General features: G+C 43.0%; 2 protein-coding genes across 11 annotated transcripts in view; both read left to right on the plus strand.

Annotated features, from left to right (window-relative positions):
- LOC108031527 (cubilin) overlaps window positions 1–22,826 on the plus strand; it is a 53,018-nt gene that overhangs the window by 22,675 nt on the left and 7,517 nt on the right. For 9 of the 10 annotated variants that reach the window (XR_001768573.2, XR_001768572.2, XR_006367690.2 and 6 more), the window contains 8 exons: window positions 18,978–19,076; window positions 20,168–20,345; window positions 20,895–20,921; window positions 21,018–21,226; window positions 21,308–21,521; window positions 21,838–22,055; window positions 22,507–22,633; window positions 22,703–22,804. Coding sequence is in view for 7 of the 10 variants with exons in the window: in XM_017105055.3 (XP_016960544.1) it covers window positions 18,978–19,076; window positions 20,168–20,345; window positions 20,895–20,921; window positions 21,018–21,226; window positions 21,308–21,521; window positions 21,838–22,055; window positions 22,507–22,633; window positions 22,703–22,804 (1,174 nt within the window). In the remaining 3 variants the exon portion in view is untranslated. The remainder of the gene's footprint in view (window positions 1–18,977; window positions 19,077–20,167; window positions 20,346–20,894; window positions 20,922–21,017; window positions 21,227–21,307; window positions 21,522–21,837; window positions 22,056–22,506; window positions 22,634–22,702; window positions 22,805–22,826) is intronic. The other variant, XM_017105060.3, reaches the window with a different exon arrangement.
- Window positions 346–20,298, plus strand: LOC108031529 (uncharacterized). The gene is made up of 3 exons (XM_050889567.1): window positions 346–692; window positions 8,543–9,975; window positions 20,168–20,298. Exon 2 carries the CDS (start codon window positions 8,603–8,605, stop codon window positions 8,711–8,713), a length of 111 nt encoding a protein of 36 aa, XP_050745524.1. The 5' UTR covers window positions 346–692; window positions 8,543–8,602; the 3' UTR covers window positions 8,714–9,975; window positions 20,168–20,298.

The following is a 22,826-nucleotide window of genomic DNA, read 5'->3' on the forward strand; positions in this document are numbered from 1 at the left end:
CTCGTCGGCCACTCGAACAAACAGAATCGACGAAATGAAATCCCGGGGCAAACAACTCCAAGGATGGCTCCTCCTTGAGGGTAGGTCTTGGGGAAAATCTGGGGGCGCAGCGAAGTGCACAAGAACGAAATCATAAATTCAATTTGATTTATTTCAGTTGTGTAGTATTGGCGGACCGCCTCGAGATTCAAATGCTTGGAGAGCTTTCACTTGATGTCATCGCAGGCTGCTCTCTCTCTCTCACTCGATTTTGCCACTTTTCCGACTTTCCCGCTTTTCGCTCTCCGTGCCTTTAAAGGCCGCGGCAGCTGCCGAATGCTGTTCAGTCGATTTCTGTCGGCCGTGCGGCACACACGCAGCTCGCTTTTCAGCCAATTCAACCAGCTCCAGAATCAGCTTTCAGCTTTCCACCAGCTTTTCAACATCGCGTCATCAATCGCAACGTGCGACAGGAGCCCCAAAACAGTTTTCCCAGCAACGCACTTTTCCCGCTTCGGACCCCCGGTTTATCGGCCTTATCGCTTTACTTTGCATATTTGTATTTGCTTAACCATTCCGTTTCGGTGTCAAAAAGATATATAAATTAAGTCCCGGCGATAAGAAGCTGCCTTTCGAAGAGGAGAGCTCAGCGCAGAATTGTTCGACACAAAAGTGAATTACAAATCAATTGAGAAAGCCCTCGGCTGCAAGACGTAAATATTCAAATGGAACTTGATTTACATATTCTTTTGAGATTGCCTGGCTGTGGTGCACCATTGAGATATTTGGGTCTTTAAAGTGGAGTGGGGTATTCATGGGGACCGATTGGGGGCAGATCTGTACAGGAAACAGCTGCCAGAATAAAGAACATCTAACAAATCAAAAACCATCCATTTAAGTCCTAAGAAAACTCCTCCTTCTCCTTAATTATTTGCCTTGTGAAAACAGTTTAGCTCTTTACCTTTAATATTGCCTTACTTACAAAGTGGCTACTTCCATTGAATGACACTATGCCTTTCAGAGCTTATAAATGTCAATTCAAATTGCTGACTCAGATTGCTAGGAATCGACAATAACCGTATATTCAATCATAAAAACATTATCGTTTCGCAGAAAAGGATATTATTTGCATTGTGTGACTGTGCGTTAGATGAACTCACGTTCCAGCGAACTCCTTATTCAAAGGCAGCCCCGCAAGTGCGTTATTAGTTCTCATGCACAAAAGATACATATCTGGTGTATTCCTAATCGGTAACCCTGAGTGCTTTCCTTGGAACGTCCTTACACAGGAGAGCATTCTGGGCAAGGAAAGGTTGCAAAACGAAATTGGAGGCAGGCAATTGTTGAGGGATTTACAGCGTGGCCCTCGTATTGTTTGCAATGCAGCAATAAAATCCCACACACTGGATAGCTGCGGATGCGGAAGAGGCGGAGGGTGTGCGGAGATGGTGATAGAAACGTGTCCACGGCAGTTATGACAACTTGACCGGGGTCTCACCTCCTCGCCAGCTGCCTAATTGGAGTCAGTGTCTGGGCGAACTTTCCAATTTCCGCCCTCGAAACGCCTGCCTGTGACAAGTGACAACTTTGATTTGGGACATGGGCTAGACCCATTGCTCATCTTTAAATTTGGCATCGTTTTTTAATTTCTTACTTTACAAAGGGGGTACAAGCACATACTATAATAGTGAAATAACGACCTATAAAATAATTTACAGTGAAAAAAGTCCATGCCTAAATAGGTAAAATTGATGTTATGATGTTTTTTCTTCCTTTGGCATTGTTGTGATAGAAAAATGATATAGCCCTCTAAAAAGGAGTAAAAGTCGGGTAAAGATCAATTCTATAGGTTGCACTTTTTTTTTTAAATATACAAATACCTTGGAGTAGTTTCGATTTTTTAGCTAAAATTTCATATGCACAGTTTTATATTCTCCATACGTTTGATTTTGAACTTAATTATAAGTTCTTATATAGTTCTCCCATCCAAATATATATTATATTTCCTTAAATTATTTTAAATGAACATTCTCTCATTGGTTTAATTCTGTTCCCGTTTCACGCTTTTAAAACTCAAAAATTGTAATGTATTCTTCCAAAAATGTTAATTAGTTATTCAATTTAATACTAACTGTAAAAAGCTATACAAATATTGTATCTTATTTTAAAACATCCAGGATTTTTTTATATATTGGAGGGACTAGTTTAACAGGTGATAAAAAATCGTTTTGAATTTTGTAACCTTACAGATAACCCAGTTTATCACCTACAGAAAGTGCGTGAGGCTCAACTTTATTTCCCATTCCAAGGAGATTGAGCACCTTAACCAAAAAACAGAATTTCATCTTGCAATTTGCATGCAGTTCGGCAATCGCTGCGAAATTGAAACGTGCCAAATGTGCAAACAGAGGGCGGCAATCGTTTTTCACTCTGTTTGAGTAGCCCACCAGGTGATGAGCAAACACCACCCGCCGGGCTCCACTCTGGGGAAAATCCTGCGGAAGGGCTCGCAAGACTCAACCCTTTTTTCCAGCCGAGACATTGCCACTAAATCAAGCCACTGCCGCCAGGTAATAGAGAGATAAAATGTGCTACGTGTGGAAAATGCCGGAGGAAAAGAGTTGCGAGTTACTTTGCAAATAATGTTGTAGCCAGCCACTCGAGTGTTTAGGACCCTCACGCATAAATTATTTATTCATCTGCCGTCGCCGGGTTTTTATATGCATCGTTAAAATTTCAGTTGGGGTCTCAAAGTGAATTTCGGGACCTTTGACCCCCGCCCCTTTGGATCGGAAATGGGGTTTTCACTTTGGCTATTTTATAATGAGCTGCTCTGGCTTCTCTTCCAGGCGGCTAAACCGTAGCTCACACGGCTTCCCATTGCTCCTTTGTTGCGTTTTCGCTTTTGCCAGCGATTTTCCCGCCGGCTGCTCGCCAGGAAAACTATGTGAAAAGTGGGAGGTGGTTGAGGGGCGTGGTCGTTTTCCACTGAAAGTGATTATTTATTTCTGTTTGTGTTAGCAATCCAGTGAAAAAGGATTTCTTTGCCTTTCTGTTTGCTACGTTTCCGGTTTTCACTATTTTCCAGCGAAAAGTATAACAATAATACCCCCTAGCTGCGGACCACCGGTGCGTATGAGCCAGGTTTTTCAAAATCTTTTTTAATGCTTTTTTTATACCGAACCCGAACCTCGAAACTAATTAGCGCCCTGTGCCGAGTGCTTGTTGTTTTGAAGGCTTTCTGCAGCAGCGGCGGCGTGTCCACGTCATGGGATATGAGCTGGGAAAATATTGTTAGAAAAATGCTGCAACTTTTTCATTACATCAACTTGACGGCTGGGGCTGCCGAGGCAAAACTTTTTAGCAAGCCAGCAGGAGCAGTCGGAAAAGGGGGGAAAGCGACGGGTTCGCCAGCTGTGGATGCTGTTTCTTTAATTTGTATTTAGTTAGCGGACGATGCTAATGAGTTTGCTGATTAAAAAGGGACCGTCTTTTGATGTCCCACCTCTGGAATTTAATTTGCCCAGGCCCTCAGGCTTTAAGACTTTATTAGCCGGCCATAATTTATGCAATAAACAATATTCGGAAACCTTTTAGCTGGCCTCAACCCCCTCGACAGGCTAATGGAAACTGATAGAAACCGGCTAAGCCAATCAATTACGAGAGTAGTTCACAAAGTTGAAGTCATTCTCACTTAGCTGCAGCCGGTCCATCAATCTTCTAATCAATCTGGAAGGGGCAAATAGCAAATAGCCAGCTAAAGTTTCGCCCTGCATTATGAATTTATGGGCAGCGAGACAAGCTAAGCGAAAACTATGCCGATTTCAATAAAAATCATTAACCGAGCACTCAAAGAGCGATTCGATTGAGTTTCTCTGTGGGCCGGCAGAACTTTCCGATACATTAAATATGAATGAAATGCCACGGTAATTAAGCTAAACACAGGGAAACACAGAAAGATAAACAAACCGCAAATGGTCATAAAATGCGATGAGGTGGCGCCATCCAAATGGACTTCTTTGGCCAAACACATTTCCAATCGAATTATAAATAAACAGAGGCTGCCAGAGGAATGCGAAAGCCCCAACAGGAAGCCAGTTCAAATGGGCCGAGTCAGCGCCGCTCGCGAATTCCTAATTCCTAATGGCATTGCCAAAACAGGCCTTATGGCTGATTACCCAATTTGAATTTTCGAGTATTTCCGGGAACCTTATTTTCTGGCAGGCAAGCGCGAAATGCTTCGCTTTCAATGTAATGTCTTGCCCACAAATTTGCATTGTTTCCCTATCTACATCTATGGGAAATGAATTCACTTAGCCAAAAGACGGGGCTTTAAGGCGGGAATTTCATTAATCCTTGTCGCACGTTCCCTGGCATATTAAAATATCTCTTTTGTGATACGTGAATACGTATACAAAACGGGACAAGCGGGAGTCGAGCATCTTTGTGTAAGCTTTAAAAATCCGCCCCATAAAAGCCAACGTGGAACATGCAACAAGCTGGGTCAGGAAGTGGAAGCGGGCCAAAAGAAGGCCACACCCACTGGCTACTGTGTCGAGGTTACACCCACACTCCCACTGGCTGGCACACACTCTCAGGCCCACACACAGGGCTGCATGTGGGTATAAATCCACCATTCATGGCAACACAATGAGGCCCAGACGCTTGTCCAAGGAACTAAGACAAAGGATACACAGAAATCAAGTTTAAGTGCAGTTGAAGGCGGAAACGTGAGCCTCACACGGGCACAGGGAGAAACCTTAGGATCGTATATCTTGTATAAACAGAGATAGGAAGTGCTGAATTTTTACATATTTTTCGGACTATCTTGCATTTTCAGATCGGAAGAAGGCAAGTGCAATTACAGCCAAAATCTGCACTCTCTATTACCCCTTAGGTTGGCTTAAAATGAAGGTTAACTGAGTTTAAAGTAATCAAGTTCCTAGTAAAAGATAAAAATTATTTTATTAATATAATAGTCATGACATAATAATAAATTCGAACACAATCATTTTTATTTGACAGCTGACTTAAATTGACTTTTAAAGGTTAAATTGTCTTTAGAACACATTACACCATCACAATCATTTTGATATAAATAGCTCATGAGTTGAAAATACCTTTGCTAAAAAATGATTGATGAGGCAATACAAAATAATTTTTATTTTAATTACAAAGAAAAAATTTGTACAAGATTTAATTGAATGTTTCTCTTCCCTGAATAATTGCCTTGATTAATAGGTGTCAGGATAATATTTTGTGTGGGCTATAAGCCCATATATTTTTATCTTCATCGACATAGTCTCATCTCCGCGCCTATAAATCAGAGCCGTTGGCTGGCTGTTGCCCAGTGACGCCTGGCAAGTGCAATTATTTTAATGCACTTTTGACTTTTGACATCGCAAGACAGCGCAGCCACACGGCGACAGCCTTAAAGCACTGCTCGAGCAGTTATGCGGCTATTGTCCCGCCACACACAGCTGCACTGAAAACACGTTCGTGGCACACACAGCGCCACAAAGACAGCCAAACAATCGCACGGCGAGGACTCCTTGAGTCGGTCGCTCCTGCCAAGGTCGCGCCGTGCAGTTGAACTTGACAAAGGATAGGGGATTCGCTCGGCTTTAATTCTGCATGCAATTTCATAAACGTTTCCCCCCCTCGAGCCGTGCAATTTTCCATAATTTTTCTGGTCCTGGGCCTAGCGTTAACCCTTCAGCGATTCGCTGGCGAAACAAATTGAATTTATGTGCCAGCGCACACGAGAGCACGCAGAAATGTTGCCAACGTCACTGGCAGTCGGCGAGGGCGATGCCTACGCACTTCAGGGGTGGTTTCACCCCTTTTCAGCCCGCCCTCACCCGCCACGTCATGGCCCATTTGTTCTATGACCTCTCACCCTCTGCCCGCCATTCCTTTTGCCAGCATAAACAAATTTTGCAAATGTGCGCATAAAACTTACGAAATTGCAAAAATTTATTTTATTTCACATTTGTGTGGCAGTGACAAGCGCCTTCCCGCCGCTTCGGCCCTTTGTTCCTTGGCTGATGTGAGGGGCAGGATACCACGGGCCTGTCATCTTGGCCTCCTCGGTTTATCTGCGTTTGTGGCTCGGCGCCTTCTGGCGCTAATTTAATTAAGACTCATAGACAAAGAAGCCCGACGGACGGACACAATATGTGTCAGTGCAATGTGTTGTAAATCTTTTCAAGAGACTCGAGTCGGCGCCCACGAATTTTCCGGAATATTTGGCCAAAAAGCTGACAATAAACAAATACAAAATATACATCACTTCGGCCTGTTATCGTCGGCCATAAAACGCAAGCGCAGGCAATTGGGCCAAGTACTCGGCCACGTTGCGTATACGTTACGTTGGCCGGGCGGCGGCTGCATTTCACTTAATTTCACGGCTGCCGCTTGGCAAACATAATTTGATTGATGTGCCCGCGGCTTACATGTGTAAGCCAAAAATAAACTGATAAATTGACTTATTACAGCAAATTCGCCTGTAGGCAATTTTAAGTTTTTGGTAACTCGCCAAGATTTTTTTGCCGAGTTACAGGTACATTGTATGCGACGTGTATGTGGAAAAAGGCAGACAGGAGGGCATAATTTATGCAGGTTTTCGGGGGTTTCATTAATATTAATTGACCAATTCAAAGGGACGGCAACAAAGAGCAATTGAGTCACGAAAGCGGCGCAATAAAGGCCAAAAGCCAGTTAGTTCCAGGCTTACTTAGGGCTTTTTTAAACGCATCAGCCCGGCCAAAAGACAAATGGGCCCAAATAAATAAGAAATAAATGTTTAAATAGCCCAGCCCTTGGCTCAGCGGGGTGCAGGCCACTAAGTGCGGCGAAATCAAATGGAAAGTGGAAAGTGCCGCAAACATTGACAGGCGCTTCTGATGGCCAGAAAGGGCAAATTATTTGCGTGAGCGGCTTAATTAAAAGGCTGTTTTACAGAAAGCGGACCCAAAGTGCCGAGTGGAAGCCACCTCCTTAAGCTCTCTCCGAACTTGCTGTCCCTTCGGCCTTTGGCCCTGTGAATTCAATTCGTGTTGCCATTGATAACGACTGACAGCAGCTGTGGCCTTTGGGGTCTGCATTAGTTTTTATACTCGATTCCGCTCACCTTCCATTTGGGTGCAAAAAACTTATCAAAAGTGCCTGGCGCTTGCTGGCCGTCTGGTTCCTGTTTTGGCCAGCCATGTCAGCGCCGTTTCAATGGTTTCAGGCATTTTCAGTTTCGCAAAAACAGGGCGGCGGACAAGTGAACATTTATTTGATGCTTCTATACTCTCTTAACGGGTTTCGATAGTTCGATTTGCTTGAACGCTAAAACAAATGCTTAAATATCACTGTTTTAAGGGACATAAAATAACACTTATTTAGACATTTATGACCAAAACTAGTGAGATTCGTAGAAACACACAAAAATTAGCATTCTTTTATCTGTTATGCGCAAGTTAGAAAAAAATAAGTGAGTTTAAATAACAAAGCCTATAAGAATTAGAAAATAAAGATAAATAAATTTATAAAATCACAGAAGGGGTTTTAATAAAAGTCACAAATACCTTTTAAATAAACTTTGACCAAAATGTAGCCGGAATATTTGTATCTTTAAAAAAATGAAACCCAGAAATCTACCACCTATAGTTAGTTAATAATCGCCTAATTTTTAATGGAGATAGTCAAGGAACCCTAGTTGGAATATTCCACTCTAAACTTTATATGTTCTTACTCGAAAGAGCATCCCATGTTCATTTAGGGCACACAGCACCTTCTCCCAATCAATTCGATATTATTTTTATGTTTTATTTTCACTTTTCAATGAATCGAATGGATGGCTTGTCAGGTTCTGTTTCGATGTAATTGAATTTTAACACCCTCCTCCGATGGACTGGCACACTGCGGCGATAATTAAGTATACGTGTCGTGTGCCCGGCTGCCTTGTCAGGACTCATAATGCACTGGCACTTATTGTCAGGACGGCGGGAGATGAGCAGGGCAGCTCAGTGCAGCTCAGCAGCTATTAGACAGGATAATAGACACTTGAAATTGCATTCGGCTGGCGGGAAGTGCAAGGACCCGCTCTCCGGCCGGACAGCATTAATCATGTGTCAGTGGCAGACAAAGGACAGGCCCTTATGGGTTGTGATTTTTGGGCGAATTCCCACTCCAGGGACGACCTCTTGATGAAGTGCGTGGGCGAAATGGGAGGGGTATCATGTGCCACATCACACATACGCACTGGAGGCGACAAGTTTTGGGCTGTCCACAGGCTGTCGGGCATTTCATGCACAGTCGAGCGTCTGATAGGCAGCCCTCGCAATTTATGGCAGGCAATTTGTATCTGTGGGCGGCGCTGGGCGGTGGGTGGGTTATAGGTGGCTGTGGCATTTGTCAGTGCCATCGAGGGAGTCGGGGGATTTATGACAAGTGATGGCCCAGTGGATCGACCGATAATCTGAACTGTGCCCAGCCAGGCAATCTCAATCGCACTCACTGGCAATATGCAAATTCCCACTTCACTTTTTTCCTCCACAAAAAACCTAAACTACAGATAGAGCGCGGTATCGATTCCACTCCGAAGGTGAGCCACTAGGGGGCCAACAGTCGCCGCATGAGTAACAGCGCCATGGTGGCCGTGGCCATCTGCTGCATCCTCGTCCTGCTGGCCGTCTTCATCGTGATCATCATAGTCGTTGGCCAGACCATCGAGGAGCCCAAATGAGACATGCTCCAGCTGGGACCTGGCAACTTCCCAGATGGATAACAGAGGCCCCCAAACTGTTAGTTTGCTGGGGCCGCCAGCAAAAATCGTTGCCACCTCATCAGCATCTGCAGAATCATCAGAAACCAGAATCAAAATCAGCATCATTTCTAAAGGGCAGAAAATTAGCAGAGGAAGCGAAGGGCAGGAGGATCAGGAGTGCAGTGGAGGAAATGCGTCCCATCGTCAGTATCCATTGGCTGTGATGTGAAATTTTTAGAATTTGTGAAGCAAAAATCAATCGAGGAATCAACCCAACACAAAAGGAGCTACTCTACATTACTCGAACATTCCGCATCCTGCGGAACACACGTCTTCATTTAGCCTCCCTCTGTGTGTGTTAAGTGTTGTTAATATAAATGTATATATATTATATAGACACAATCTATGAATACAACCAAATATATAGATATCTAGAGAGACTTACGTACTTATATATGGATATACGGATATATATGTGTAACCCAACCGTCGTACCGTTGCGTTCTTTTTTATAAAAGTGTTGTTAACAAACCGATTTTTATTGATGTTTTATTGATGTTGAATACAACGTATATACATGCATACACACACGAAAGTGGAATAAGTTTACATTAAAGTCCAGCGATCTCAAAATTGAGGAGCGGAAGCACCAGTAGCGAGAGGGATGCGGAAGTGGAGGGATCAGGACAATAGGGATTGTAACTGGAGAGCTCAATTGTTTATTACCGTAAGACCATATCAAGCGGGAACGATGCCAGCAATTGCACTTGTTAATTGCACAGAAAGGATGGGATTCAGCAGGACCTGGTGACTGGATATACCTAATTATAAATGGGCGATATGGATTATATAGCGGAGATATGCATTTTATATATCAAGGAAAACAACTTTTGGATAAGTTTTACGTGTACGTGTACCTAGTAGTAGCCAAACTCGTTTATACAACATAAGCTGTTATCGACTACGGAACTTAATCACTTAAAACCAAATGGAAAATTATACCTTAAAGCCCCATAAGCCCCAATTAAATCAGCTCAACGCAAAACGTACGTGCGCTGTAAACGATAGTGAAAAAAGAAAGCCTTCCACTCAATTCAACTTAATTCAATTTTAATCAATGCAAACGGCGAACTCTGCAAACACAATATTCAACAAATGATCAACGCGCGGCGCATAAATTAATAACTTAATTAAATATAAACATCGACAACAATGGCCAGTGTCAGAAAAATGCGAAAAAGGTAAGCCGAGCATGAACATATTAATGAAATAAAGAGTGACTTTTCCGGGAATTTTCCGCAGCCAAAGAGTTCTCAACAGATTTCATTTGAATGCCCAAGGACCACTTGAGGCCTCTAGCCACCTATCTAGATAGGCTTCCCGCGAGGGTGGGCAATAAAGTTTCATTGGTGCCGAGGAGCCTGTCAGTTTGATTCAAATTGATATGCCCAGTTACTTGGGCCACTGCAGTCCCTAGTTCGGTTGCCTTTCTGGGGGAAGGAGTTTCCTGAATACCAAACAAAAAGCAAACTTGATGAACATTTCCACCTCAGTCCGCATCAAGTAATCATAAAGTGATGGAAATTCAATTTACACAGCATTAAATATGGCAAAAATGGGGCAGCTTGGTGCGCAGCTGGGGGTGGTGGCAATTTATGTGTGTTTTCATGTTTTGCGTTTGTGTGGTTTATTATTATGCAGATTAGGGCAAGTCCCACCTTTACCTTTTGGCTTCATCCGACTTTACCCACTTGATTCTCGTGTGTCTGGGTGTGCATAAAAAGCCGCCCCCGAGCAGCTTGAACACGTCTCCGCCCCTGCCACCCCTCGGCCACCGCCTTTTCCATATGCAAATTACGTTTCATTTTGAATTTGTGCTACCTTTTTGCCAGGAATGGCAGCACATACACACTTTATGGCCATTCAATGCCTTGGCCAAATTGAAGCTGACGGCAAATGTCACGTTTTATGACTGCGTTTGCATATCAACAGATCCGTGTGTGCTTGTGTGTGTATCTGAGGGCACTCGAGCTGCATCCGCTCCTCGAAACACTCTCTACCTGGCCCCTACTTAGTCAGCATTATGCAAATGTCGCGCTCCTTCCAATTTCAATTTGTTTGTTTATGAATTGCCATTGCTGCTAACGCAAATTAATTGTCGAATTGCAAGGAGGCATTTCGGTGGGCGCGGCAGTGTACCTCAATCGGACTGTGATTCTGAATCCAAGTACGAATTCAAATCCAAATCCGACGGTGCGCAAAAGCAATTATCCGGAGGAAATTGCTCAATTAGAAAGTCGAAATCGAAAGCCCAGCTGAAACACACAAGAAGCGGCAAAACGAGGCAGCTAAATGACAGCATATTTAAGTAGGAAAGTTACACAAGTAATAATAGTATCTGAAGATTGTTAACAAAAAAATATAATTTAATTCCAATATTATATGCAAACGTTTATTCAAGATAAATAGGAAAAACTTAAAAGCAACTGAAAGCATCTAAGGAATATAATTAGCATTTAAAATTCGTTTACAAATAGAATACATTGATATCAAATTTTTAAAATTGCATTATCTTTTTTATTTACATAAAAATGGTAAATAAAATCATGAAATATAAAAATAATACAAAAAGAATATTAAATTCGTTTAAGAAGATACAAAATAAAGAAGATAGCATTACTTATATGAAACTTTGTTTAACTTGAAAGAAAATCGTTAACGAAATCTTTAAACATCAAAATGCAACATTGAAAGTAAAATTCTTTTTGGTGGATGAAATTCTGGAAATAGCCATAGAACTCCATATTTATGTTCCTTACCCCAAATGCCTTCTCACTTGCGATTATTGCGCATAAGTAAAACTATCTCATTATATTCGCCTACATTTGCATGATGAACGCCTCACAATGGCAGCCAGATAGCTCCAAGAACTGCAGTCGGCAGTCAGCGATGTGTAAAGCGCAGATAGAAGATGTCCAGCTAATGTTGGTAGCATCAAGGAAGGAGGAAGGTCCTGTCCGAGGACCAAGGACAAAATGGAGGCAGGGAATAAACTGCTGCCTAATGACTCGAAATTTAATGCAGTTTTGTGAAATGTAGCAAAACCAATTGGCAGACTAGTTTTTTGGGGCACGATTTTCAGACTAGTCATGGCCGAAAAGTGGGCTGGAAAAATGGCGCTGAGTCGACTGTCAATTAATCAATGTAGCCAGCCCTCAAGCTGCCTAGGCCATCAATTTAATGTCGGCACGTTAGGAACGCAAACTCCAGGCCGTTGCCAGGACGTAACAAATGCCAGGGTTTTTAAAACCAAATTACAAGCGTGGAAAATGATTCGACAACAAACAGAGATGTGGCAGCACAAACACACAATGGGCATATTCTTCATCTGTGGCATATTCCAGATGTAGCTACTTTTGGCAGCTCCTGCTGATGATGTTTTTGTTATTCCTGTTTGGCCGTGTCGCTACGCATTTTAATGCCGCCAGGGAGTCGGGCTCAGATTTATGGCCATTTATTGAGCATAAGTGTTGGCAATTTATGAACCAGCCGCGCCCAGTTCCCCCACTCTAAAATGGCATTTTAATAAGCGACCAAGCAGGCAGAGCTTCTGTGTGTGTCTTTGAGCTTTGTGCCGAAATGAAGATTTATAAACCGCCCCGAGCAGTTTCAACTCCCGAAAGTCGGTTTCGGGTTCGCCTGGGGTTCAACATACCCATAAATCTCCCACAGAATCTTGCTTAGTTTATTGAATTATCAGCGGGCGGATGTGTGTGGGTGGCTTTGACATTGTCTGACATAAAACTAAAGGAAATATCAAACACGTGCGCCAGTCACAGGGCACTTATGTAAATACATTTTCCTCTTCTCCCCCTCCGACAGCGCTTATATTTATAGTTTTATTTGCCTAAGGTTTGCTGGAGCGGCATTAAAATTTCCCCCTCTGTCGACTTATCTACATCTCGCGTATTTTGCCCATTTCCCGAACACACACACATACTACCTACTCTGGCACACGCATTTCCACTTAATTTTCCCGACTCATTTAAATAAATTTGTTTGGTTTCTGTGGCCTTAAGTATGCAGGACACGTTTTCGGGGCAAAATCTGTGAAAAATAATTTTCTTTAGCATACTTCTTGACTGGCAATTATGGAAAATACTATAAAATGTATTTATTTCTTTTGACTTAAAAAGTAAAGTCCTGCCGGCGAAGTCCTAGGAAAACTTTGGCAAAGAATAATAAGGTCCTGGGCCACAAAAACCCCAGAACCACACAGGAAAGAGAAGCCAATGAAGTGCTGCAAAACCGACACAAAACTTGCCACACTCACAAACAACAAATTAAAACTTTAAGCTTCGGGGCGCCGCAAAGGAATAATTTCAATGTCTAAAATCTTAACATTGACAGCAGCTGCTGCGGAAAAGGGGCACTAGATCAGGGTTACGGCATAGTGCAGGCCACTTCAGAGCACAGAACACAGCCCTCCTGCAACCAGCCTGCAAAGCCATCCCTATGTGCAGCCCCCGGCGATGCGCACTTGGCATCAATCAATAATTGCCCATTGAAGGCAGCTGCTGGAAGACTAGTTGGTTGGCTGCTCCAGCCGAGGATGCCACGCCATGATTGATTAGCGGCATGCAACACGAGGTGCTTCAGCAGAAGCCCGACTAGACGGCATAATACAGCGCTTATTGAATTGAGTCCTTTGGCCACGCCATCCCTTCCCATCCTTTCTCCGCCCTCCATTCCTTTCTTTTCCGTGCCACGGCCACAGGACTGGCTGCTGGTGATATTGCATTGTATCTTTGGAATCGCCTGGGCCGCCAGGACACTCAAGGATGCTCGAGCGTCAGTCGGTGTTCTTATCCGCCCCTCGATCTCTTTGACTGCCGCTTGCATTTCCATTATGTCAATTTGCTCATTCTGCTCGGGTCATTTAATTGCCACCCCTTATTAACCCCTGAACGATGTGAGATGCAGGCAGCACCTTTACACTTTGAAATTCAATCGGTGATGCAAAAGATACACCTTCCAAGAAAATAAAGCTGAATTTATTAAAATGTTCCTGAAATCGATTGCCTTTTTAATTATTTATGAAGTTTATCTATTGTTTCAATAGCCCATTAAAATTTAATCGGTATCAAGATATTTTTCCAAGGAAATACAATTACACCATCTTACAGAGAACAAATTAACTCTTTCTGTCACCCAATAAATTTTAAATTATTCTCAGTTGTTGTGGGTGATATTAAAATATTATACTATTACAGTGAAGCAAATATCTTATGGTTAATACATATAATATCAATCATTTCTTCCCCTGCAGCATTTTCGGATTCAAAAGAGCACTTAATTCATATTGACTTTTCTCCTGTCTTTTTCGTTGCAGGTACGTTCGCAAGAGTCAATCAGAAGCGTGAGTAGCTGCCACAGGCAATTTTATTATTTGCCACTTATCGATATAAAAGTTCCTGGTTCGACGTAGTCAAAAGTTCAAAGTTGAAGCGAGCCTCAATGGCAGTTATCGAGTTCAGGGGCCTCGGCAAAGTGCATAAATAAATGCAAAAGAGTTTAGGTCAAAAGGCTCGAGTGCGAGCCGAAAAAGAGATTTCATATCCACCATAAAGTTGGCCAAAGTTGGGAATAACTGTGGTCTTGGGTTTCTCTGCGACCACCGCGGCGTATGCGTGATATTAATTATGAATTTAACCCACTCGCCAAAGCCATTAATGAACTGCAAGATAATCACTTGAATTTAATCGCCCTGCTAATTGGCAATAAATTAGACTCAGTTTACCTAATAGCCACACAAATATGCACTTAAGACCTTGCAACATAATATGCATAATTATGCCAGCGCCAGCGCCCCAAAACCAGAGCCATGACCAAAATCCATCCCACAGACTTAGCCGGCAGCTGTGCCTAAGACCCTGTCCATAGTCATAGAATCCCATCATCATCGTCCTGGCCTCGACGCCTCGTCGCCTCTTACCTGCCTTCGTCTTAATCAACGCGTTTTATCGCCATGATTTTATTTTTCGGCCTGGAATAAACTATTAGGAAAACTCATTTTCATGAAAATCCACTTTAATTGCTGTTACTGTTGTCAGTGTTGTTGCCACGGTCGTTGCTATTTCCCCATCTGGGTTCTGTGGTTATGGCAGCCAGGCAGCCAGATATAATCCACTGGGGGAATGTGAGGTTTCCTTTGATTCAGGCTCTAAGATAGAAGTTTACTTTGTGAAAATCGGGGGCCATAACAGTAATTTTACGAGCAATACATTCAGAGCGCGAATTCTTCAGAGCAAGGGGAACCACCATTAACCATGGTAATTTTTTCGGTCCCTTGTGAAAGCATATTGGTTCTAATATTTGTTCTATTAAAATATTTTTTTATGTCTTCATTATCTCTTTATTACGTGCTAGAGAACCGCATTGAATTTCTCAAGTAAAACAATACTATATCCTCCTCAAAAACTACTTAGACGATGTAATGCGACAAGCAGGACCAGCAAATTGCTAGCATGACAAGCGGAAATAAGAAATAAACCTTGACAAAAATAAAATCTGTCAAATCAGCGCAGCCTAATAAAACATTAAACACTGCCGCCCGTCATTCGCTGGGCTTTCGGTAGTATTTCTCTCAGTGGACCCGTGGCGGAGGCTGTATCAGAACGGCATGCCAGGCACCAATAAAACAACATAAGGCGCAGTGGCGTCTCCCTGGTTTGGGCCTGGTATTTGGCGAACGGTGTTACTTGTAAATTTAACGCAAATTGTCTGTAACATGAGCTCCTCCGTGGAAGGTGTCAGAGGGGGGTTCCACGGGGGGTCGGAGATGTAGAATGGGTCTGTGGTCGACTGGTTTTGGCGAAAGGAGGTGCGGGGGCCGGGGAGTGGTTAAGGGCACTGCGGGTGGCGGTGAAAGTGCCAACAGCAGTGGCAGCCATTAAATTTTCAAGAACTGTGTACTCGAGCAGGAAGCCCAGGCAGACAGCAGCAGGAGGTGGGATCAGGTGGCAGGTGAGGTGAGGTGACAGCAGGGGATTCCCCCCAGTAGGCAGACAGAGCCACTAAAGATTATGTAGGTGCAGAAGGGCGACAAAAGTGTCGCAATGGAATCACCCAATAACGGAAGTCTGCCTTTGAGAAGCATCTTCAATGGGTGACTCAAGTAACCAGATAGTTTTCCCATAACTGAATGAAAGTTGGCCAACTTTCACCAAACTCAGTTGCAAAAGTTAATCTATGGGGCTTAAGTTTTACTTATAGTTGAGGCGTAAGTGAAAATGTGTAGGCTAGAAAAAGAAGCTAGGCAATTGAAATTCTACCATTCACATATGGATTTTTTAAATAGTAAATTTCCCGAGGGGTAGAAATAGTTTAGTGGTGCGATCTCTCCGTTCAGGATTATTAAATTCTCCGGAATCCAAGGAAATTCCCTTACACTCCGGTTGTCGCCTGGCTGGGAATTCGTGTGTGAGTGGGTGTCGGCTGGGTTATTAGTGGCATTACGTGCCTCCTGGGGAACGTTCTCGTCATCGGCATCATTGTGCGCCTCTGCCTCTGCCGCGGTTTCGGTTACGGTTTCGGTTTCGGTCCGGGAGCATTTAGTGACACGCATCCTTGGAGTGCTATTTGCGCCGAACCGCAAGGCTGAGGTCCTTCGCCGTGCCTCCCCCAATTACACCTGTTCGCAAAACGGTAAATACGTTTAGCAGACAACTTGTTTGCCAATGGAATGGCTGCCATTTAGCAGCTTTTCATTGCTTCAGTTAGTTCTTACGGCACGCAATTAAGAGCTGCAGCATTGTGCAGGCCTTGCTCGCCCCGCCTGCGATGGCATTGAAACAGAGGCGCAGCCAACAAAGGTGTAAATTAACATAATGACAGGGGCGGCGGGGCGGTAGACGCAGGGGGCTTTCTGATGGCGAGAAAACAAATGCCAGAGCAAAAGTGCAAAGCGTAGCCGAGCACAACAAAAATATTTATGGGAATGCAAATGGCGTCTGCATAAAATTTATTGACACTTTACTGCGCATTGTCATTGCGGTGCGAAAAGCGGGCGGACTGGGTGGGTGAATTCTAGGGAAAAGGCATGGGTGTGGGAGGAAGGGGGACGCTTCCGTTTGCCAGCGTTTTGCGCTGCGGTTGACATTGTTACGCCCACCGTCACGGCCACGCCCCTGGTGTTGTACCCGGTAAGCGCGGATTACAAGGGTGTACATATCATATTCGAAAAAATATGGTTGTTAAAGATAATACCAGGCTCTTAAAAAAGTCTTAAAATGTAATGAAAAAGCGTGATACTTCAAGACATTTTTTGGCTTAAAATATAGAGATCCTCAAAACTGTAGCCTCACAATATCGTTATTAAAAACAATCTGATAGTAAAATACAAAGTAACAATTTAGTTTAACTGTGTTATTCCTTAGAATTGCAGCACCAAAAAATCTAGTATAGGGATTATGCACGTTTCTTAGGTAAAGCTGTACCTTAATTGTGAAAGAAAATACTAAAAGAAAGATATAGGTTTGATATCGTGAAATCAATACGATGGGAGTACCCAAAGAATAGAAGACAAAGAATAAAAAGAGGTTTTGTAAAAGTTGCAGCGCCTCGAGGTATGCAATATAATTGGAAACAGGGTATCCCATTGTCCTGGAACTTATCCACGGGATTATTATATGTTTTCTTTATGTAGCCAGCCTTGTTGCAACGTACGCAACGTGTGCTTGTGTGCAAGTGGGGTGTTTCTGTGTGCCGCACAAATCCGCTCCCATTTTAATGAGCAAACTTTTTGCTCGCGCGCCATTTATATGCTGTTTAGTAAACTGCATTTCAGATAAAGTGCTCCTGTGTGCGTGTGCCTGTGGGGCTTTCGAAAATTAATTTAAAATACCCATACTCGGAAAACAGGGGATAATCGCCCGGATCGCTTGCCTAAGGGGATTCTATTTGGTTGCGTGAATAATTAAGTGGAAATTATGTAAACGGCTTAGTCGGGGCTTTGGCCAACACATTGTTGACAGGGAATTTTCGGTGCTAACATCACAAAATCAATAGGCAAACCGTTTAGCCAGTTAAATTCGGGGCTTGGCATTTATCGCAGTAGTTTTCGAATTTAATTTCCTCGCATAACCCCAAACCCAGCAGTTAGTTTCGGCAACTGTAGACCACACAGCTTCAGCTGCGCAGCCCACAAAAGCCAACTCAAAGCGTGCCCCAAACCGACCTTCCACCCGAACATCAAACACATCTCGGCCTCACTCATTTATTATTATGCTCCAAAGCGAATTTAATTACAATGGAAGCCCACAAGGCGTCGGTTAATGTGCAACCGAAGCGGCAGCATTTCGGGCTAATTCAAAGTTCTCAGCTATGAGCAACTGGAATCAATCTTAATATGTTGAAGGCTGTCTTCAGTTTAAGATGCAATATCTAATACACAAAGCCGGGTAAAATGCATTGGCTCTTCCTTTCTTCTTGTTAAAGTTCCAATAGCTTATTTTCGACCTTTTACCTCCAACCTTTTGTCTCTCTTGATTGTGATGGCATTGCAGAAGTTCTAAATTCATGAAGTTTAAGCCAGGGCCTTGGGATTCTGTTTACTAAAACAAATCACCAGACTGTTTAGGTGCCCCTCTACTGGTAGCTTTATTAAATTATAGCAAGTTAATTAAAAGAGTAGCAGAACAGTCCTTTATTGCTGGCTGGAGCCTGGTAAAAGGCTTACGGGCTTTGAAAGTTAATGGAAGTGGCAGATGCTCAAATCACCTTGAACAATGCAGCCGGATGGGTGGGGTGTATCTCTGTGTATGTGTGTTTTAGAAAGCTCTTAATAATTTCCGCTGGTTCTGGCCCACACACGAGCAGGCACTCTTACTTTACGTTGCCAGCACGTGGGCGCCTGAATTTCCTTTCGCCAGCTGCACTATCAGTGTGTTCTGCTATCGTGTGGGCTACGTGGTAGATAGATGGATGGATACACGGATTGCGGAGCGTGCGAGCAAATAAACAAATGGACAGACGGACGGACGGCTTGTCATAAAGTCGAGGAGCGCATTTCCATGTCGAGTGTCAAGTTGTGACTGAACTAGAGCAGGATCCATATCGCACCCATGCCAAGCAAATCGAAGTCATTAACGCCGTGTATTTGTCTACCCCCCGTTCTCGAACCGCCCCCCAAAACACTCCCACACCACCCGCCAAACGCCACCCACCACCACCCACCGCGCAGGCGGTGCTCATTTAAAGTCGAACGGCGCCGACGGAGAGCCTTGGATGCAGCCGGTGGTGGCCTATTTGGAGGTGTCGTCGCGACCCACGAAATCGCCAAGTAGGTGGCGCCATCTCACTCTTTGACTCTCTCTTTCCCCTCTCACACCCACCGCCCACCACCCACACACACCCACTGTCCACTCAAAACCCCCTCTCGATGTTGCGTGTATGTGCGCCTCGGGCTGCGCGAGTGAGTGTTTGTTTTTTGGTGTGTGAGTGCCCGTAGTGCGCGCCCGTAGTTTGAAGTTGCGTTCTAGTGTCCACCCGTAGTTCCAGTTGCCCTAGTTGACCAACTCAAAACGCTTACTAGTTGTACACACTCACATCAAAGGAAGACTGAACACCTCGCAGAGAAGGAATCCCGCATTCCAATTGCTATCGAAGACCTTTTATTTCAGAATATGACCAAAATATCCGTTTGATCTAATCTTATCTTAGGTAAATGCTCGTACTACTTAAATGAAACACGTCAATTAAAATTTTGTGTCAGCAAATCTTTTATCATTCTACCAATATAGAAAGTTCTCCCTTTTTTTATAGCCTTTCAAATACCATTGGATTTAATAGCATATCAAAAATATTAATAGTCAATCTTATCGTCGGAGCTATCTAATCTTGGGTGATTAATGCCATAGTTCAAGCTTTCTACCTAACAGTTCTACATATCAGTTGGTTAGGATTCCTATAAAATAGAAAAAGGTTACAAAAAAAATTAAAATATATTCACAATAATATTTAAAATATCCTTATCATTTATTTAAGTAACAATATAAATATTCAAGTGTTGGCATTCTTCTTTAAAAAGATCGTATCTTTTCGAACAGTTTTACTAAAGAATCAAAAACTAAAGTGATGATAATAGCTTAATATTTTCTTCTAACACTTGTCTTAAAGACCGACATGATATTTTGAGATATCCAAGTTAAGAGCCAAATTAAACGACATTTTTCTCTGTGCACACTAAGCCATACACACCCACACATTGAGATGCCTTGTTAACAGCTCTTGTTCCGATGCTACGTTCTGTGTATGTGTTTTGTATTGCTGTGTGTGTCTATGTCTAACCGATGTCCCTGAAACAAAGCCCAAAACTCATCACTGGGAAAACCCCCATGCCGCTCTCTCCCCTTTCTTCGTCCTTCTCCACAGAGTGTGATCAGACATTCGTGTCGCGGATCGGTGGACCCCAGAATGGCAGCTTCTCGGCCCCTCTGTTGCACAACCATCGCAATCACTCGCGCCAATGCCTCTACACCTTCCTAGCAGGACCTGGACAGCGTGTCGAAGTAGTTTTTAAATCGTTTAATTTAAGAGGAAGTCCACCAGAGTGAGTACTATTGATCAACATTTAAATGAGACTAATAACGAACTAAGGTAACAATTAACTAATGGTAAACTAACTAGCCATTATCAAATTAGTAGTATTTATCAATCAAGTCAAAGCTTAGCCGGAGATTGAATGTGTGGTCTTAAATATTCGGATTTTTCTATATCTCTAATAAAATGTTATTAAGCTGTTGGGATCTCCTTCGCAACATAAATATAAAATGCAACTTACAAAAATAAGAGGCAGACTTAACTTCAAACTCAACTTCTAAATAAATAAAATAGTAATTGGTATTTTATTTTTGGTCCGAAACTTTTTATAACTTTTTATGTAAACTCCAAGCTTATATGGTTTAAAAAAAATAAAGTCCGGTTTTAAATGAAATTAAATGTTAATCTTTCCTTACAATAAGGCTTTAAAAATTGCTTAGCTATATATAATACCTACTCAGTTGTTATTCTTATTGTTTTTTGAAAAGTCACATATAATGTTTGATAGTTAAAACTGAAAACTAACACCATTTTCCTTGGCTCACTTTCTTTTCTGCAGCGGTTCGGCCGTCGGTGAATTACCAAGGTGAATATAAAACCCATTTAAATCGATTTAATAATCGGAGAAGTCAGCTCTGTTCATAAATTAAATTTAACTGAAACTTCTAATATCTTTTTCCAGTTGTGTTCATGAGTACATGGATATCTACTCGGAGGTGCAGTCGTCGGAGCCAGCGGAACTGATCAACTCGCCATTCGGGGGCCGCTACTGCGGCACCATTCCGCCGCGTCGTCGCATTTCCATGTACCGGGCAGTTGCGATTTCTTTTTTTAGCAACAAGAACGTGACCACGGACCTGTTCGAGGGCACGTTTAGGTTTATAAATGCATGTGAGTAGTGCTGGCATGGGAATTGCTTCCGATCTGCCTCCTCAATATTGACTAACTCTTGTGATTTCCTTGCCCGAAAAGCGGAATATGAAATTGGCATACCCATTGCGGGGTCGCCATGTTCCTACACGATAACGCCCAGCATGAGCGTCAACAAAACTGGTGCGCTCATATCGCCAACCTATCCAGGTGCCTATCCGAAGGATATGTCATGCACATATCAGTTTCTTGGTGAATCGAATCAGAGGGTTAGATTAGAGTTTCGTGATTTTGATCTATTTTTTGGTGGACCACAGTGAGTACCTCTAATGCTGCACAATTACAACAGAAAGACACAAATAAACAAGCACCCAAACACCCAATCACACATAACACATAACACGCCCTACCAGTAACAAGTCAAGATCAGAGCAAGTTCTCCCCAGTTGTGGCCAAAACTTGCTCTGGTCGGCAGCCCACACTCTCAGTCTGTGAACTATCTAAACCGAATTTACCCTCATTCGAATGTCTCTAAAAACAACCACTTTCTCTATCCAATCTGCGCTATCCAATCTGCAATTTGTCTACAACAAAATTTCAACAACATGAACAACTGAAAACTGACCAAACAGCTGCCCATTTGACTTCGTGAAAGTGTACGATGGTCCAGATAATTCGTCAGCATTAATCGGTACATATTGCGGGCAGCAAAGAAACTTAGTTTTGTATTCGAGCGAGTCGAGCCTTTTCGTTCATTTTTATACGTTATCGCGCACCGCAAACACCCAAAATCGTGGCTTTAAAGGAATTTATGAATTTAGCGAGAGTTTTGTTAAATTAGATTTTATACGTAAGTATTGCCCAGCTACCTTAACTACACACAATCCGTTTGTCGTTTCAGTTCTGCCTATCCCATAAGCGGGCAATCACTTTGTGGCGCCCTCAAGGGGGGTTCTCCAAAAGGCGTGGCCTACTTATTGGGGCGCCACAAAATGGTTGCCCTGGCGAATAGCATTTATCGGCTAATTGTATGTGCTTGAACCAACCTATTCACTGGCTTTGTTCGTTTTGTGTGCTCCTTAAATTTCAATGCATCCCCCTGTCGAAACTACAAGCTCTAACCTTTTCACACTTTCTCTCTGCTTCGAAAACAAAACCTATCTCTGCGCTATCTGGTGATTTCTGATCTGCTCTTCAATCCGCAATTCAACCTGATCCGATCCGACTGCTCTATCGAAATTCCAACCCACTATTCGCTACAAAAACGAAACAACAAATTGTAATGAAAATACGTACATCAGGTGAAAATGATGGCATTCACATACGTGGCTCAGAATGTGATCAAAAGATTTTATCGAAGAAGGAATCCACTGGCTTTGTGCTCTCACCCAACTATCCCTACCCCTATATACCAAAAACTGTGTGTAGGTGAGTCATGAGCCCAGCTGGTTTTTACTAAGTATGGCATGTGATTGTAATACTCTCATCATCATTTAGATATTTCATCTATGGCATGCAGGATGCCCAGCATCTGGAGCGTGTACGACTCGAGTTTAACGCTTTCAATATACCGAAGGTGGAGCACAAGGACAAGGGAGAGTAAGTATTCTCTTAAATAGAT

Source organism: Drosophila biarmipes, chromosome 3R, assembly GCF_025231255.1.
Source record: "Drosophila biarmipes strain raj3 chromosome 3R, RU_DBia_V1.1, whole genome shotgun sequence".
In the NCBI taxonomy this organism is placed as follows: Eukaryota; Metazoa; Arthropoda; class Insecta; order Diptera; family Drosophilidae; genus Drosophila; species Drosophila biarmipes.